Source organism: Sorex fumeus, unplaced genomic scaffold (assembly GCF_029834395.1).
Source record: "Sorex fumeus unplaced genomic scaffold, SorFum_2.1 ptg000098l, whole genome shotgun sequence".
NCBI classification, from domain to species: domain Eukaryota; kingdom Metazoa; phylum Chordata; class Mammalia; order Eulipotyphla; family Soricidae; genus Sorex; species Sorex fumeus.
Genome location: NW_026606155.1, coordinates 16,945,642 through 16,964,593, shown reverse-complemented (window position 1 = coordinate 16,964,593; position 18,952 = coordinate 16,945,642). Strand labels below are relative to the sequence as shown.

General features: G+C 41.1%; 1 protein-coding gene across 24 annotated transcripts in view; it reads left to right on the top strand.

Moving 5' to 3' along the window:
• Nucleotides 1-18,952, top strand: part of NRXN3 (neurexin 3) — a 1,716,647-nt gene that overhangs the window by 1,104,156 nt on the left and 593,539 nt on the right. For 2 of the 24 annotated variants that reach the window (XM_056134050.1, XM_056134046.1), the window contains exon 1: nucleotides 14,126-15,009. The exons of 19 other annotated variants lie outside the window; for them this stretch is intronic. In XM_056134050.1, the coding sequence (XP_055990025.1) occupies nucleotides 14,760-15,009 (250 nt within the window). In that variant the 5' untranslated portion in view covers nucleotides 14,126-14,759. Of the gene's footprint in view, nucleotides 1-14,124; nucleotides 15,010-18,952 lie in introns of those variants that run through there. 3 more of the 24 variants (XM_056134045.1, XM_056134047.1, XM_056134048.1) reach the window with 2 other exon arrangements.

Sequence of the window (18,952 nt, the reverse complement as noted above, 5' to 3'; positions counted from 1 at the left end):
GAAGGTCGAAAAGTTCCTCTCTATATGTCTTTGCATTCTGTGAATATATCATTCATTAATAACTAGAGTAAGCAGGATTATAATAAATTAATTTTATTAAATTAGAAGGCAGTAGAGGCTGGAGTGATAGCACAGCAGGTAGGGCGTTTGCCTTGCACGCGGCTGACCTGGGTTTGATTCTCAGCATCCCGTATGGTCCACTGAGCACTGCCAGGGGTAATTCCTGAGTGCAGAGCCAGAAGTAATCCCTGAGGATTGCTAAGTGTGACCCAAAAAGTTATATATATATATATATATATATATATATATATATATGTGTGTGTGTGTGTGTGTGTGTGTGTGTGTGTATCATGGTCACGGTCCTCCCGTTGTTCATCAATTTGCTCAAGTGGGCCCAGTAACGTTTCCATTGTGACACTTGTTACTGTGTTTGGCATATCGAATACATCACGGGAGCTTGCCAGACTCTTCCGTGTGGGCGAGATACTCTCGGTAGCTTGCCGGGCTCTCCGAGAGGGGCGGAGGAATCGAACTCGGGTCGGCCATATTGGCTGCGTGCAAGGCAAACGCCCTACCGCTGTGCTATCGCTCCAGCCCATGTGTGTGTGTGTGTGTGTGTGTGTGTGTATGAATAACCTTTGGGTTTTCTTTACAGAATAAAAAAGTTATTCAGATTAAATTCAATGTAGTGTTGGGAAGGAATTTTACAGAAAATTTTCAGTTCTCATAATTCAACCGTAAAAGTTTTTCAGTAGAGGATAAAATATATCCTTCACATGGCTGACCCAAATTCAATCTGAAGCACCCCGCATAGTCCCCTAGTCCTCTGAGCCTGCTAGGAGTGATCCCAAAGTTCAGAGCCAGAAGTAACTCCTGAACACAGCTGGGTGTGGCCCCCAAACATAAAATAAAATTTTCACTATCTAACCCAAGGGACACAATTCATATAGAATTTACACTTTTTTTAAGTTTGCAAAGATGCCCTCTTCATAAGGTTCTCTTGAATTCCAGGTTAAGAAATCTGAGATAAGATCGATTTTAAGATTATCTCTGTGTCTGAAGATCTTTAATTTTACAAATATCATTTTTATAGTGTAAAGCAGCCATATATTACTCAGTTCAGTTGTGTGACAGAATATATCAAACTTGTAGGTTAAAGAATGGGTATTTATTCTCTCATATTTCTAAGGCCAAAGATCAAGATGCCAGTTAGTGAGGTTTCTCCTGGGCATTTTCATCCCTTCTTTGTTTATAGTCACCTTTTCTCTCATCCACACCTTTGTCTTCTTGCCCACATAGTCATGCTGTTTCTTCCTGTGCCTAGAAAACTTCAGTCCTATTGAATTCAGGTTTCACCCTTATAACCTCATGTCATGTTACATATATCTCCATTTCCAAATACAATAACACTGCCGTTTAGGACTTAATAGTAGATTAATAGTAGATTAATTCTGGAGGGAAAACATTAGTCTTATAATAAACCCAAACTGACCCATACAGTACAGAGAGTAATAAAAAATGGTTGTATAATTGAATGAATCAAATATCATTCATTTTCCACACAAAAATAAAAATAAAAATTAGAATATAAGTATGTATATGTATTTAAACTTGATAACAAATTGTTATTATTATGTTTTTTTTTTTGCTTCTAGTTCATACCTGACAGTGCTCATGGGACTGTATGCCATGCTCATGGGACTGTATGCCATGCATATGGCTGATTCAACTTCAATCCCCAGCTTCACTGCTTCACTGCTGGGGATTGAAGCTGAATCAGCCATATGCATGGCAAATGTTTTACCCATTGTACCATATCTCCAGCCCTACATGTAACTATTCTTATTAAAGCTTCATGTAAAGGTTAAAAAAGGAGGGATGGTAGGTTGGTTGTTTTAGTAAACTTATTTAAAATTGGCCATAAAAAGCCATTGTCAAGAAGGAAGAAGATAGTTGGAAAGATATAAGAATAACCTACAAATATTTTTAGTTTTGTTTTCTTTGGGACCATTCATGCACTCATCTTTGTATGACGTAAATCAAGCAACCAAAGTTTCTTCCACATCTGGTAAATCGAGGTGGGGGCAGTGGGGGTTGCTATTTCTGCAATTCCTAGTTTTTTTTCAACTGTAGTGGGAGAGCGGAGGCTGAGGAGAAAAAGGCCAAGAGTTTCTTGTAGTTTTAAAATTAATGATTGTTCCCCCCAGTGCTGCATTTAGCAACCACCATCGTCTGAGTAACTCCCAAAGCAACAACCATTCTACACCTCACCCCCAAATCTCCGAGTCTCTGCAAGAGCTAAATAAGAGATGTTCAAGGAGGACAAGATAAAAAATTTGCTGGGTGATGTCATTTCTAAAATTCCACCATGACTCTGACTATTTAATTTATTAGTAGAGTCAATCCTGTGTGTTAAGTAGGATTACAGACTTTTCAAAAGCAAATAGCACCACCCCATAGCACATTATACTTCAGTCTGCCTTAATTTGGATTCACTGACCTTTCTCTGTTCATCTTCTGTACACCACCATGGTATACATTTTAGGAAATTACATCTATCAAGCATGATAACACCCCTCTGTGATGCTGCTATACTCCCACAGAGACTCACTGCCTGGGATGAGATGGTTTTTCCTCTTTGCATGAACTGGGCTAAGATATGTGTTGTTGAAACCCTCTACCCTCTGTTCTTCTTTATTACTCCTTTGGAAATTGTCTTTTGGATTCCTTGGGAATACACAGAAAATACAATGATTTTCTTCAACTTAAACATGTGGGTGATTTGACCAAGCCAGACAGGGGAATTTCAGGGGAAATATATGAAGGGTACTATCATTCCAGAAGATATTTTTATTCCAACAGTGTGATGCTAGTCAACCTGTTTTTGTTATAAAATTTTAAAATAATAAAAATAATTGTATGGTAATATCTGTTAGAACCTTGAATTAAAATTCAGATATCTTCACTTCTAAGGTAAGGTGAGTAAATTTTTCAATCATATCAGCAAACTATTAGAAATCATAGATATGTGATTAATCCCTTCCTTATAGGTTCAAAACTTGGTTTAAGGGAATGAAAATATAGTCTTACTTCTAATATAATTTTAAAAGTTCTATGGTTTTTCTCATACTACAAATTATATATGCATGCTTTTTTGTCTTATTTTTCTTCTATGACTTAAAAATAAACTCCATCATTGATACTAATGGTGCCATTTATTCCGAATTATCTTTAGTTTATTTTTTCCAGAATTTTCACTGAGAGAGGATAAAAAGTGAAAGAACATCAGATGCATTTTATAGATTTAGTTTCCATGTTTAGCAGTACTTTTAAATATTATAATTGATTTTATCAAAATTCTGGAGTTTGAAATAAAGATTTGTAAACTCAAGGAAAGAACATTGTGGGACTGGAGAGATAGCACAGTGGGTAGGGCATTTGCCTTGCACGCGGCCGACCCGGGTTCAATTCCCAGCATCCCATATTGTCCCTGTGAGCACCGCCAGGAGTAATTCCTGAGTGCATAAGCCAGGAGTAATCTCTGTGCATCGCCGGGTGTGACCCAAAAAGAAAAAAAATAAAAGAACATAAGAACATTGTGTCTGTCTATGAAATAGCAACTGAAAATGGTGTAAACATTCTTGGAAATAACTACATAGAGAAGGAGGCAATCTCTTGAATAAAAATTGGCTATTTGTAGAAACATAGTAGTTAATATATTTATTCATATTCCATAAGACTTCAAAAACCATATAAAAAACTGCAAATTATCTGAAGATGGAAAGTTTGGGGATTATCCACTAATATAATGTAATCCTAAATTTCCATATTCAGATTGTGACCACAAACATTTTTTTAAAAATTTTATTGAATAACCATGAGATATAGTTACAAAGCTTTCATGTTTGAGTTTCAATCATACAGTGATCAAATACCCATCTTTCCACCAGTGCACATTTTCCACCACCTATGTCCCCAGTACCCCCCACTATCCCACTCCTTTCCCTGCCATTGTGGCAGACAATTTCTCCCATATTCTCTCTCTACTATGGGGCATTATGGTTTGCAATACAGATACTGAAAAAATTATTTTTTACTTATAAAGTATAAATTAACCAAACACTGTATAATGAATATCTGTATCTAATGAAAATGCATTGGGCATTTTTAATTCTAAAGTAAAATCAAGAGTTGTTTACATAAAATGTTGGATTTTTTAAAGTCATACAAGACAGCACAAAGTACTTATTCTGCAACAAATCTGCTGCTGCATTAATAGAATTGGAGAGTGTCATGTGAGTGAAATTAGCCAGAAGAGGGAGATACAGAATGATCTCTTTCATATGTGTGATATGAAGAAGCATAGTAAGAGAACAGTAAATGATCAAAAGTAACAGGACCTAAAAACTTGTCTATATAATGGAGCTCACTATCTTAATGAGACTTGGTAGCAGTGTTGAGGTAGGGAGGGTTCTGAAGGAGGGTCAGAGGACAATGGTGAAAGGATACAGACACCCTGGTGGTGAGGTGTGATGTTGGAATGATGCATGTGGCTGGTTACTAATTTGTCAGTTTATTCAACTGTCTGGCTGAGTTGGTCACAGAGAGTGAATCAAACAAAATGACTTTCCAAGCAGAAAGCATCAACACTCCAAAGGGAAGGGTAGTTTTGACTTATTTATTAGTATAACGTCACCTCCATCCCTCAGATCATTATTGGTTACTTACACTTTAAGAACAATGGTTGGCATAAGTCCATAAATGTGATCACAGGATAATAAGCATTCTCCCTTAAATGTTTTACCTTGATACATATGTTTATATTAATAATTTCTTTCAACACAACATTATTTATTGTTTTGTGGGCTTTACTTAAAATAAATATGCTGACCTTTTATCTTAATTTTGTCATTCTTGGGTTACACTATGATGAACTGAAGCATAGCATCTAGTTTTCCTGCTTAGGGCCCTTTTTATGAGAATTGAATTGTTTAGTTATTGAATTTTTCAAATATTGCCCTTTTATTTGTTTATCTATTCTCTTTATAGAATTATTAATAGATATATTGAACTTTTTAGTTGGTCTCTCATGCTTTTTAATTTATTTTGTATCTTCTAAATCTTTTATTTATCTCCCCTTACTGCATTTTGGCTGGAGCGATAGCACAGCGGGTAGGGCGTTTGCCTTACACGCAGCCAACATGGCCGACCCGAGTTCGATTCCTCCACCCCTCTCGGAGAGCCCGGCAAGCTACCGAGAGTATTCAATATGCCAGACACAGTAACAACAAAGTCTCCAATGGAGACGTTACTGGGCCCGCTCGAGCAAATCGACGATCAACGGGAGGGCCTTTACTTTACTTTACTTTACTTACTGCATTTTGGCAAGCTTCCTATTTCTTTTGTCCAGTTTCCTAATTCTCTCTTCTGCTATATCTACATAGTTCAGTTTTTAACTTTAAAAATACTTATGTACTATCTCACATTTTCAAAATATTCCAGTTCCCTCTTAAATCTTAGCTTTACCATATTGCCATTTTTTCCTTCTGGCCAAGACCCAGAGACTACAAAACCCAGCTCCCAGAAGCACGTGGCCACAAATGCGGCTGTGCAGCATCTTATTATCTCAATCTCACTTTTAGACAACCTCGCAGGCTACCGAATGTAACCTGCCCACATGGCAGAGTCTGGCAAACTCCCCGTGGCGTACCCAATATGCCAAATACCAGTAACAATGGTGGGTATCATTCTTCTAACCCTGAAAGAGCCTTGAATATGGCACTTTTTAAAATCTCAGGGCTAGGATGAAGGAGACATTACTGGTGCCTGCTCGAGGCAATCGACGAACAACAGGATGATCATGATCGTGATCATGATTTATGTTGTTGCTGTACAAGCCATGAAAGCATCATTCTAGAATGATGTTTTATAGTAATAGTTCACTTAATTCCAATATTGAACTATAATGTTTTACTAATATATAATTTTCTTTCTTTCTATTTGTTTTACTAACTATCCTAGTGTCTCTTTAGTAACTAACTCTTTCTCTTTCCATGCCATCTCCTGAGGAATAATGACTTTGTCTTGGGTAGAAAGCAGATCGCTTCTTTTTTGTCCTAGGATTCTCAAGATAAGTATACATGTTTAAGAGAACATGGGCTTGTATATGTGCAGTGCACAGTATTCCCTGATGGAGGGTAAGGGGTAATAAGCCGAGCATATCAATACACTCTTCTCACAGCTAAGAGCTCTGTACCAATGAAAAATGCCCTCTTATATCACAGAAATAGAAGCTGTGTAGGTGTTGCTGGTGGGGAAAATGATATTTAAAATAGAAACATAAAATTGTTAATATGTCTAGAGACAACTTGTACAGCATGAAATAATGAAAAATTAAGTTCTAGTGCAACAATCCAATTTATTGTACAGAACTCTCAGATTCTTAACCTCAGCATATAATATTTTAATAACAAGAGGTGTGTGGTGATTTTTGCAGCAGCCAGGAGTTTAAGCTTCAAAAAAAGCAGGCCGAGATATCACATTTAATAAAATACAGTATAAATGACAAAGAAATTTAAAAAAAAAACTTAATCATTCTCAGAGAAAAATTTGAAAAAGAAAATACAGGTTTTATACTCCATCTTCTCACTTGTTCCAGGACAACTTCAGAGTCCCTAAGGACATCAATTTAATGAACATTTCCTGTGATGGAAAGTCTGCTGCCTTGAAAAGAATCCCTTAGAATTTTATAACAGAATTTGTTGTCTATTTTGGTTTGGGGGCCAAAGCCCATTATGTTCAGGACTTAATCCTGGCTTTGCATTCATGGATCACTTTTGGCAGGACTCAGAGGACTGTGAAGGGTGCCAGGGATTACACATGGGTAGGACACATGCAAGGCAAGTGTTTTTCCTGCTATACTATAACTCCCTCAATGTTGAAGTCTTTAGGTCATCTTAATTTCATTAGAAATGCCTTGGGATTTACCTGTAGCCTTACCCACATTGAATGAAACTAATGTTCCTGGGGTTTGTACTGCACAGAATAGTAATATTGTTTCTGTACTGAATAAGAGCCTCATTCCCAGGTACAGTCCTCATAACTATTTACTGAGTAGTGTAAAAATAGTAAAAACAATGGGAATCAAAGTGTTTTAAATCACAACTTTTCAGAGGGCAGGGTAAAGAATCTGAATTTATGTACTAATTGTTTATTTTGTTTGGAGGTCATACCTTGTGTTAATCAGGGTTTACTCCTAGTTCTAGGGTCAGGGAGCACTCCTACAGGTGCTGAGGTGATCACATGAGTTGCCAAGTATCAAACCTGGGTTGACTACATCCATGGCAAGCACATTACCTGCTGTACTATCACACTGGCCCAACAACTGAAAATTAAGAAAAGAAAAATTGAAACTTAAGAGATAGGAAAGAAAGCCAGAGAGCCCTTCTAGATCCCAAGGCAGAAAGATCAGGAGAGTTTCAGCCTACATTGGAAAATGATGACTTATAAAAGAAAATTGAGCTTTTGTAGCTCATCATCTCTGGCTCTAAAACCATGAGATGCTTTGGTGTTTGGGAGTTGACTTGACAGATATTGAGAAGGATGCAATTAAGCTGTTCCCCTTTCTGTGAAATGCGGACAGAGAAAATACAGTGAGTCAGGTAACACATGAGAGTTGTTTTCCGTACAATTGCAAGGGAGTTTTTAGTTCCCTTATGCCTCTTGAGATTTGTAGCAACAAAGAGAAACATCTCTTTGCAAGGATAACTTACCTTCATGGAGTTTTCTGAAGAATAGTTTATTAAAACTAATAGTAAGTTTAGAATTACCGTTATGATGTAGTGACTACTTGTAGTTACTATTATTATAATTATGGATAATGCATAGCGGTAGGGCATTTGCCTTGCACGTGGCAGTCCTGGCTGACCCAGGTTCGACTCATCCACTCCTCTTGGCCAGCCTGGTAAGCTAATGAGTGTTTCTTGCCCCCACGGCAAAGCCGTGACATATTCAATATGCTAAACACAGTAACAACAAGTCTCACAATGGAGATGTTATTGGGTCCGCTAGAGCAAATCAATGAACAATGGGAGGACAGTGGAATAATTTTATCATTATAAATTAATGATTTTATAATCATAATAATTTTGTTAGTGATTTTTTTCACCATATATTATATTGTGTGTATATATGAATATACTTCACATATACTATCTTCCTAAATTGCCACCATAGACCATTTTTATAGATTGTGTGATTAGTCCCAGATTATAATTCAGAAAGATGATATTTAAAGATGCTTAGAATTTGTCACTGTATTTATACATTTATTCCATTCTCCCCAAAGCACCTGCCCCAGTCTCTCTGAGCTTCCCATTCTAGTCTCACACTGCCCCTCATTCCCGTCTCATCATGTCTCTCCAGCTCATCTCTCTGTGCTCCATCTCGCAACCTGGGCTCTCTCTCTCCATGTGCCTGCTCCTATAATTCTCCTACCTCCTTCTCTCTCTGTTCCCCTTGCTAGTCTCTCCACACTCCATCTCACAGCCCTTCTCTTTCTCCAGAAATTTGGATAATTTCCTAGAGAACTTTTTTTTCAACACCAAACCACTGATATCCCCCTTTCAGCCACAAGGAGGACAAGAGAATAACTATGGAGGTTTAGAAGAAAGGTAGGTTAAAGAAACAGAAATAATGTATACATTCTTCAAATTATAAAATTAAACAGGGATGCCACTGTCTTTAAAAAGCCAAATAGTCACAAAAATGATGCTTTAAACCTTCTGTGTATACCCCATATGGAAAATACAATCAAACTCTGCTTTGTTGTAGGATGACTTCCTTAAATAAATGAGTAGAAAGATGAATGATGTGCCTCTAAATAAATAGAACTGACATATCATAAAACAAAGTTCGACTGTTTTATAGCATCACTGGAACATTTATATATATTTAACAGCATGTCATCATCATTTCTTCAGGACTTTTATTTCGTTTCACATTATGAGAGTTTAACTATTGTTTAGTTTCCCCTCATCTAAACCTTTTAGAACCCTATGTCAAAAAGAACGTAAGCCTTTCCTCCTCTTCGTTTTTGGGGAAAGAGGCAGCTGACCTAGAACCGAGGACTCACACAAAATCAGATTGCTCTTGTCTTTCCGTGTCTGTGCAGTCATATTAGATGTGCCTGTCACAAACAACTTGGCAGCTGTTTCCTTTTGGCCTCCAAGTGGAAAGTCAGAGTCCACACAAGTGAGAAGAGGCATGTGCCGAGACAAATGAATTGTGAGAGAGCAGCAGGGTGACTTCACATTAGCTTTCTTGTAGCTGACACGATCAAGTAGTATCACTGGGCTGAATTTTAGAACTTTCAAAAAGTCCCCCAGTCTATTTTCTAGCTGAAATAAAGAGCAAAACACAACAGAAAGATGATAAGGATGCTCATATCATACAGTTTCCTAGAGGGGTGCTGAAGCGGCAGAGGTTGTGAGCCCAGGGAGGAAATCTATCATATGAAATTCTGAGCCTACAATAATGGAGAATGATTATGAACCATACAAACTCAGCTATGGTTGTTTTCCTTAAAGAACAACCACTTTATTCCATTCAGAAACTAAAGTTTCCAAAAAGTCTGCTTAGGATTCCACAGGCGTTTATTCATGTGAAGCGAAGCATGGTTGTTCCTGTGAAATTATTTATACTTTTCAACTTGAAATCTGTGGTGAGCATAGATCTATTTTTCTCCTTTTCTATCTCCAAAGTGGACGCTCATCTCTACCTCATCGCTGTGTGTTTCATTTGCAAGAGTTTTCACTTGGGGATCTACAGGAGAAGAAAAGTCAGGAAGGAGGAAGGAAGCAGTGGGTGTTAGTAGAGAAGAGGACAGATTTTCTAGTTGCATCTCTAGCTGCAGGCAGTGTTTTGACGCTATCACTGACACTGCATATCCAAACTACATATTTCATATGTCAACCTATTACAAACTTTAATAGATCTAGTAGAATAACTTTAATAGGATGTTTAGGTGGGACCTTGTTGGATGGGAGGAAGACATGGGAGAATGAAAACTTACCAGAAAAGCAGCTATATATTCAATAGGAGAAAGACAAATATTTTCTTAGGATAACTGTAGCCTATCTCTTTGGAATGGAAGAAGAAAAATAAACCTGACTTAATATGTTTTGTCTCTAGTACCTCATAGTATCCAGTGGGACCCCAAATGGAATCAGCCTCCTGAAATTCATAGTTACTTCTTTTGACATTTTGCAAAAATGCAAATAAATAAATTATAAGTATGACAAGTGGAATGAATAGTTCCAGCTGTGACACACCAGCAGAATTTCTAGTTCTTGAGCTTCATTAAGCATTCTTTCTACTGTTTCCTTCCCAAGAATGAGATTGGAAGGTCCATCTGAGCGTCCACCATATTCCTTGAGACAGAGTGAAAAATGGTGTCTCCAACAATCTGTCAACTGAAAAAAAAAAGGTGTATAATCAACTTGTCAACTCTGGAAATATATGACTCTGGGACTAGTATCACTAAAACCAGATAAATGTGTGAAAATGAAACAGTCTAATACCATGTGAGCATGAGACTCACAATTAATTCTTTGTATTTGATTATTCAGTAACTATTTGCTGAGCTTCTTGCTTACTATGTGCTACACTCTATACACAGCATAAAGAGACAACAGAACTTTGTCTCAGCTCCTAGGGACATTTATTCTCTCTAAAGGAGACAGAATATGAGCAAATGCAGGAAAGTTTTTTTTTTTTTTAAATGGAACGTGGTGTGAAGGAAATGGAATAAGATAATGGCACAGAGTGCCTTTTTTTATTATTTTTTAAATTTTTATTCAGAGTGTCTTTTAAAAGATGACAATGATTAAATTTAGATAAGATTCAGAAAGGGCTTCTAAGGAGGTGGGTTTGAAATTAACTGGCTATATTAAAGCATTTGGGAGGGGCCGGATAGCCCTAGGCTTGCTCTGCATGTAGCTGACCGCAGTTCAATCCCCAGCACCACATATGTCCTTCAGCTTCTCCAGGAGTGATAGGAGTGATCCCTGAGCACAAAACCAGGAGAAACCCCTGAGTCTCATTGGATTTGCGCCCCCCCCCCAAAATATTAAAGCTAAAGGGAGAAAGTAAGGGAAATAGGATGAAAGAAAAGGAATGAAAGATGAAAGGGAGGAAGGAAGGATAAAGAACACTTCAGACAATCACTCTCACTGTCCTCCCATTGTTCATCGATTTGCTCTAGGGGGCCCAGTAATGTCTCCATTGTGGCAATTGTTACTGCATTTGACATATTGAATACATCACTGGCAAAGCCATGCAGGGGAGATACTCTGGGTAGCTTGCCGGGCTCTCCGAGAGGGGTGGAAAAATCAAACTCGGGTCGGCCATGTTGGCTGCTTTGCAAGGAAAACGCCCTACGGCTGTGCTATCCCTCCAGCCCATAGGAGTCAGGAAATGTAAAGGTCTTGTGGTAGGAATGAACTTGCTACTTTCAAGAGACAGAAGAAAGGTCTGGGAAGGGATAGGATAGTAAGAGGTCATCTGGAAGATAGAGTTGGAAAACTGAATATGTCTTGACATCCAGATCCCTTTAGGGTATGATACAGTTAGAATAAGATCAGAGTGTACATTGGAAATCTAATGAGAAGACTGACTCCAGAAGCAGTTGGATTGAGTGAGGATTATCATGTACCGTAGGGGAAGATACATAGGATTCAAAGGGTTTTTTTTTCCCTACCAACAAGACCCTAAATGTATCATTAACATTCATGGAACTTTAACTTACTTTTCTGTACTTTAGGAACAATACTAATCTGTGTCCAGTGCTGCCTTTATAAAAGAGGAAATTATTTTTAAATGGAGACTCCACAAACCACACCTTTCTCTTGCTGTGATATTCCTAGCTATACATTGCTGCTGTGAGACACCAATTCTGTGGGCCATCACTCCAGGGCATGGAAGACCTTGTCTAAAAGTCAGCTTCCTCAGAGGCTCTGCATCCTGAGTCATCCTCACAGTTGGGAGCCAGTGCAGTGGGGATGACTTAGCACCTTTTGCCATCAGCACCATGGACCTTGGGAACACAGGGCGCACCGATTTCAGAACCAAAATAAGATGTCACCATGATCATTCTGAAATGGATTTGATATTTGACCTTGAAGAATAATTTATAGACGTGGCATCATTATGTGTTACAAAGGTATAAAACATTAATTGCCTCAATATCTCCTTGGGCTGTCTCCAGAACGCTAAGAACAGAGAGCTGTCTTAATCCCTGTTAGTTATCCTCAGGGAGGGCTTAAAAGTTCATTGAGAAGATCATTGATGCTATAACCTCCTTTATATGTATTGTATATATATGATAGGATTTTGCCAGGAAGTATCATAGAGTGAGAATAATATGATTTAACTAGGATACATTCCTTGGACCCCACGGGGCACGGGGAGGGGGGAGAGAGGAATAGAAGAAACAGAATTGTTATACCTTTTATCAGATGGGGGCATTTTTTTTTCTGGTCACACCTGGAGGTACTGTGAGCATTAGTACCTAGTACCGTAACCTCTTTATTTCTCTTGACCCCTTAAATGGCTTTTTAAAATCCAAGATGAGTAAGGAGGCAAAGTTAACAGGAGCAGGTAGAAAAGGGTTGGGTGGATGAAGGTTGCCAGCTGGGGTTGTGCTTCTTGCTCAACACCTGTATGGCATAAAGACTGGGGCGGAGAAGGAAAGCGGACAGGGCTGGATGGAGGCTGGGTGGTGGTGTGGGTCTACTTCCTGGCAGAGCCCTGGACCAGCTTCCTCCTGATGCCAGATGGAAAGTCAAGGCACGCCAAATCTCTTTCGTCCCTGGTGGTCCTGCCTGGGCTTAAATGCTTGATATTTGGGGGCGGGAGCAGCAGTAGAGACACATGAGGGTTTTATCAACCTGGGGGTGGAGGACAGCACCTCCAAGGATGCTGTTCAGGACCTACCAGCCGCGCTCTTCCCGCAGACAGCAGATGCAGCAGCCCTCGACCCTTCTGAAGGTCTTTGAGAAACCCATGGGTGTGAGCGTCATTAACCTTTTGATCCCGAATTCCAGGCGCATCCTGTCCACCTGTGCTGGAAGCCACTTTTACAGGAGGGCTCCAGACCGCAAGCCATTCACCTTCTGGAGTTCCCGGGCTCCTCTTTACCAGCCCTGACTGGAGAGTCCAGCCCCGGGTTCCTGCCCTTCATTCGCCTGGAGAGTGTGGAGCATCTTAACTCTAAAGTGACACAAACACACACAGGCCGGGTGCTGACCGCCAGCGGGAGGGCTCGAGTCTGCGTGCGGCACCACCACCGCGGGCCAGTGCTCCAGCCTGCGCTCCTGCTGACTCAAGCGGTTTATTTTTATTTCGATTTGGGGTTACTACTTCTCTTAGCCGCCGTCTATATTTTCCCTTCGCAAACTGAGGAGGGGGGGGGGCGTGAAAAAGAAAAGAAGAAAAGGTGCTTTACCCACTCCGACACACACATCCACTCGCGCATACACGCACATGCACACACACACGCGCGTGCACACACACATACACACGCACATGCACACAGACACACACACACACAGACACACGCACACGCACACGCACGCGCGCATACACACTCGAGTGGAGCAGCCGAGCGCTGGGCGGGCGCCCGGGGCGAGCGGGAGGCGGGCGCGGGTGTAGACGAGCGCCCGCCGGATTGGGGCGGGCCGGGATCCCGGGGCGCCCGCGCCCCTCCCTCGGCCGAGCGCTCGGCCCGCCCTGATTTGCTCCCGGGACGGCGCGATTTGCATAGGACTTGCCCCTCGGAGAATCGGCTTCCCCAACTCGGCGCTCCGCTTCACCTGTGCCTCCCGGTGGCGCGCACTTGGCAGCTGCCCGCCCGCCTTCGGGTCCTCGCCGCCGCCGCCGCCGCCGCTCGCGCTCCGCGGCCTCGCCCACCCGCCGCCCTCCGTCCGGTGCTTAGTTAATTCGGGCGGCCGCCTCGGGATCCTCCTTCTCTTGCTTTTGCCCTCCCGTCCGATCCTCCTCTTGCTCCGGCGGCTTCGGCTTTGGCCATCCCGTGGGGCGGCCCGGGACGCCCGCGGCTGCTCCGTGGCGCTCTTCCAGACCGCACAGGGTTAACTGAGCCCCGCCGCCCCGACGCGCAGGGGCTCCCGGAGAACTCTCCCACCTGCAGACCCCCCAGCCCTGGGCCGACAGTTCTGCGTTGCCTCGCCTGGCAGTGGAAAAGGGGGAAACATGTTCAAACTGCTTCGATGTTGGGATAAACTAACCTGAGCCTACTACTTGGGTCGGCGACTGCGTCCTTCTCTTCTTCCTTCCTTTGCGCCTTTTCCTCGGTGGCTTCCAGAAGTGCCCAGTTAAGTCATCCGACCCCAGGTGCCTGGGAATCGGAGGGAGCGGCGCCGGGGCAAACCCCTTTTGACATGTGTGCTATTCCGGGACTCCCTAGGAGTACTGCTATGCCGGGGTGGACTTTGGCATCCTAAATTTCAGGCTTGGGTAAGGGAAGGTGTTTTTGCCTTTTTTTTTTTTTTAAAGTACTTCTATTCTTACTATCATTGTTTTAACCTTTTCACCGTCCGTCTTGAAAGGGCTTTTTATTCTTCTCTCCGAAATTTGGGCAAGTCTTCCTCCTGCTATAATGGGCCGCCGGGCACCATGAACTTCATTATTCCTCACCGGCTGGAATTCAAACTGCCCATCAGTAGTGGTCCAGTGCGTTGACCATGCACCTGAGAATCCACGCGCGACGGAGCCCTCCTCGCCGGCCGGCCTGGACGCTTGGGATCTGGTCCCTCTTCTGGGGATGTATCGTCAGCTCTGTGTGGAGTTCCTCTAATGTAGCTTCCTCCTCTTCTTCCTCCTCTTCCTCGCCTGGGTCTCACTCACAGCACGAGCACCATTTCCATGGCAGCAAGCATCACTCAGTGCCTATTTCTATCTATCGCTCCCCTGTTTCCCTTCGAGGAGGGCACGGTGGGTCTCTCTGCTCTTTATCGTTTTAACGGGGGCGTAGCAATTCCTTAACCCACTCCCCTTTCAGGTAATGGCAAGGGTGGGACTAGAACGGAAAATTGAACAATGATGAAAAGCAACGCATGTGCATGAAGGAAGAAATGGTCCAATTTCCTGTGAAAGGCTAATATTTTTCTGTCCCACTCATTCACCCCCTTTTCCCCCAATTTCTTCTTAGCTCTCTGTATTTGTACATAGCTGCGTAAAAATCACATTCTCTCCTTTGCAACCGGCTACCTTCTACCCCTCCCCCTCTCCCACGCCGTGATGGTAGACAACTTATCGGAGAAGTCCCTGGTGCTGTACTTTGAGAATTCACTCATTCTCCTTGCTGTCCCCCTTCTCTGTTCTGGTTTGGAAGCTAGTCTCTGGGAAATAATAGCAGGAAGCCTCGGGGCTTTCATCTCAAGTTGATTGAACTGCTATAAAGTAGACTGTGATAAAGGTCAGGAGAAGAGCCAGCTGAGTGTAAGAAGGCAGAAAATATAATTCATAATCAGTGGTCATTGTTGTCCAACCAGCTTTATGTTTGTCCACACTGCCTGACAGAGAGAGCAGCAAAGGCAGCAATGGTGAAAACTGTCCATACCCGACCAGCAGAGAGGGGGCAATATATAAGATGAAGTCAAATCCCTTCGAATTGACAAAGTGCAAATTAGAGTAACTTCGATGTCACTCTTTATCCAGGTCTGATTTCTATGAGAGATCTACCTGGCAGGTTTGTTCACACAATAAGGCTGTGCTGGTTTTGTTCCCCCAAATTCTTCTTGCATAGCCATTGAAGGGAGAGAGCAATGATTTTTCCTTCTTAAAAAAATGTATTCAGCTCTGAGCATCCTGACTCTGTCAGGGTGATACCTGCCACTAAGGCAGGAGTAGGCTGTAGTAAACTGTTCTAAAGAAGGGTACTTGTTATTTGTTTACTATGCACTCCACCCGGTGGAGAGAAGAGCAGGAATCACAAGAGCCCAACTGCAGGAGCAGCTCTCCAGGGAGCTGTGTGAGTGAACCACACGGAGGTCCCCTGCCCTAGCTTGTATTTTGCAGACCTCTAGCTCACAGCCCCTGTTCTGAACATCAGTTCTTCCCACTGCCTCCTAGCTGTGGACTTCTGTTCTGTGCTGTCTGTAGTGGTGAGCGGAAACACATTGAGAAAATGCCAGCACATACTCTGGCTCTTTTTGACTCTCTCTTTAAATTTTATTTGATGGAGTTGTCAAGCAGCTCAGAGCTTGTAAGTTTGGTGGAGGAGGGTGGGAAGAAGGAGGGAATGCTTGATCTTGCTCTGGTTGCTGTTTTCTCTGTGATTCCTGCCAGTCTGATGTAGGTTTTCCAAAAACCCAAACCCCAATAAAACAAAACCATACATCTACCTAGAAGAGAAAAGTGCAACCACCCCCAAAGCAAAAGAATTTCTTTGAAATAGAAACTGACAGATCTCAAGAGGGAGTTGGGAATGGGATGATAAAAAGGGGGAAAGGAGAGGGGAGAAAGGGGGGGGCAGATAAACTATTACTGATGGCTATAATTAAACACGGAAATGCTTAGTGATAATTAGCTAAATTTTGCTAATTAGTGTAAATGATCAGTGGGGAGATAAAGATTTTATGCATGAGTTAGAGGTTATAGACTGACAGGGTCCTGGTACTCTGATTCTCTTCAGGACTTAAACAGTTAAAAGCAGCTACTAGTAACTAATAAAATTTGCAGTGTGATATTTCCCAGGGGTTCCTAAATCTGTCATTCTCTCTCTCTCTTCTCTCTCTCTCTCTCTCTCTCTCTCTCTCTCTCCTCTCTCTCTACTTCTCTCACTCTCTAACCCCTTCTTTCTTCTACTGTTCCTCCCTTCCTAAAAGGGTTAATTCTATGATGAAAAAAGTATTACAAAGTGAGTAAATAGCAGAGACCTTTGGAACACTCTTTGAGACTCCAGAGCTGTAAAATGAGTAAATTACTTCATGGTCTGGCATGGCTAAAACTAGAAAGTTCAAGAATTCTACTCTCAGCATCCCCCTCTACCTTTAAGTTCTAACCCCTGTTGACCTGGAGTGCGGGGGGTTAATTCATTGATACTGGATGATTTTTTTTCATATTTAATGTTTTCTTGAGTTTGAAATCTAGAGAAGCAGAAATCAATAAGACTCAACCTCTAGTACCAATCCCACAAATAAACTTTGGCTATTTGTGTCCTGAAAACCCAGCCTTGCTTGTGTCTTCCCTATTTTATGTTGGAATACACCTACATTTCCCTAATTCAAGACAAAGGGTTAGCTAACAGCATTTGTTTTTTGTTTTTGTTTTTTGTGTTTTAAATCTAATGGTGGAGGTAGGAGGCATTGCATCATAAAACTAACGATTTTTACTGATGTTTTTCTGCCAACCTTAATCCAGACATAAAAGAAACAATCTCTATTGTCTATGAAGAGGGAAATGCCCTTCATTCTGAGAGAAAATAAAAAGGAGAGCCTCAGTCAAAGAGCTTTCTTGCTTCAAAAGAGATGTTTTGTTTGCTCTTACTCTTCTCTACCTCCTTCCCATTTTCTAGATGTCAAAGCTGTCTTGTGGTGAGCTGTTTCTGCCCATTCCTTCCAGAACATTCTACCTGATGATGAGGGTTCAAAATGAGATGGCACGAAAATCCTCCAAATAGCTGATCTTTCTATTTATGCTTTGTTCTGATCTTTAGATAATTAGAATAAGTTTGTCTAAAATCTTAACCCCAGGACAGGCTCCAGAAGCTTTGAGCTTCTTTCTGAGTTAGGGAGACTAAATCTATACTCATAAAGTGTGGACTAATCCTGGGATACCCAAAATGGCCTCACAATAGAATTTTGTCTCAGCAGAGCATAGGTATCTAGCACACTCCTCTCCCCCCGCCCCCCAACCCATTTGTCAGTGCAATTTCTCAGCCTCCCTCCCGGCTTGCTTTCATATTCATGTTCTTCTATTCAATAGTCATTCAGTGAACACTGTGGCAGGTGCTATGATGCTTGCTAAGGCTGGAAAAGTAAGAGAGTGTGGAAAACTAAGATATAGGTTCAGCTAGAATAATGTTATATATTTTGATCATTTACGAAGAGAAGCACTTCTATAATTTTAAAAACATGAGGGCTAGAATAGGAACTGGATACAAAAAAATTAACACATTGTAAAATGAATGTATTATAATTTTCATAGTTTATACCATATCTGCTAGGATGCATTTTATATTTTACAAGATGTAGATTGTATAAACATTTTACAAAATTTATTATTTCTTCCATTATTCAAAATACACTTTGAAGTGTATTTCATTCATGACTTCCTTTCCATACTTAAATATCATGCAAAAGCATTGGGATAGTTTAGTCATATGGGATATAGACATATCCCAATATATTTCTTTGCCAATCTTTAGTTTCAGAAGGGAGTTTTGTGTATATTTCCTTTCCCCCCCCCTTCTCTGCCTTTAAGAACTTCCATATTCATATGCCCATAAAATACTGTAGTATTTATAATTTAGAAAATGAATTTCTCAGAGGGTTCTATAAATAATTTTTCTTTATATATATATATATATATATATATCCTCCATAATATTACTGACTTTATTGATTCTTTGGGCATTTGGGGAGTTGCTAGTTGATAACTCAGCCTTCAACTGTAAAAGGAATTACAACCAGAGTATATTTAGAAGAAAGTCTTTTCCTCAGGAGCCATTGTATAGAGAGGAACAGCAGAAGTCCTGTTAGGTCATCTTAGCACAAATGTGGCACTGGTCCCCCATAGGGCCCATGAGTCAGGGAGTCCTGATAGAATGTAAGTGCTCATTGTCATGGAGATCTTCCTTTTAAGTTTTTCCAGCCATGGGGCTTGTTTTTCTCTGATCTATGAGCACTTTCTTTTGCTCAGCCAGCTACTTTGT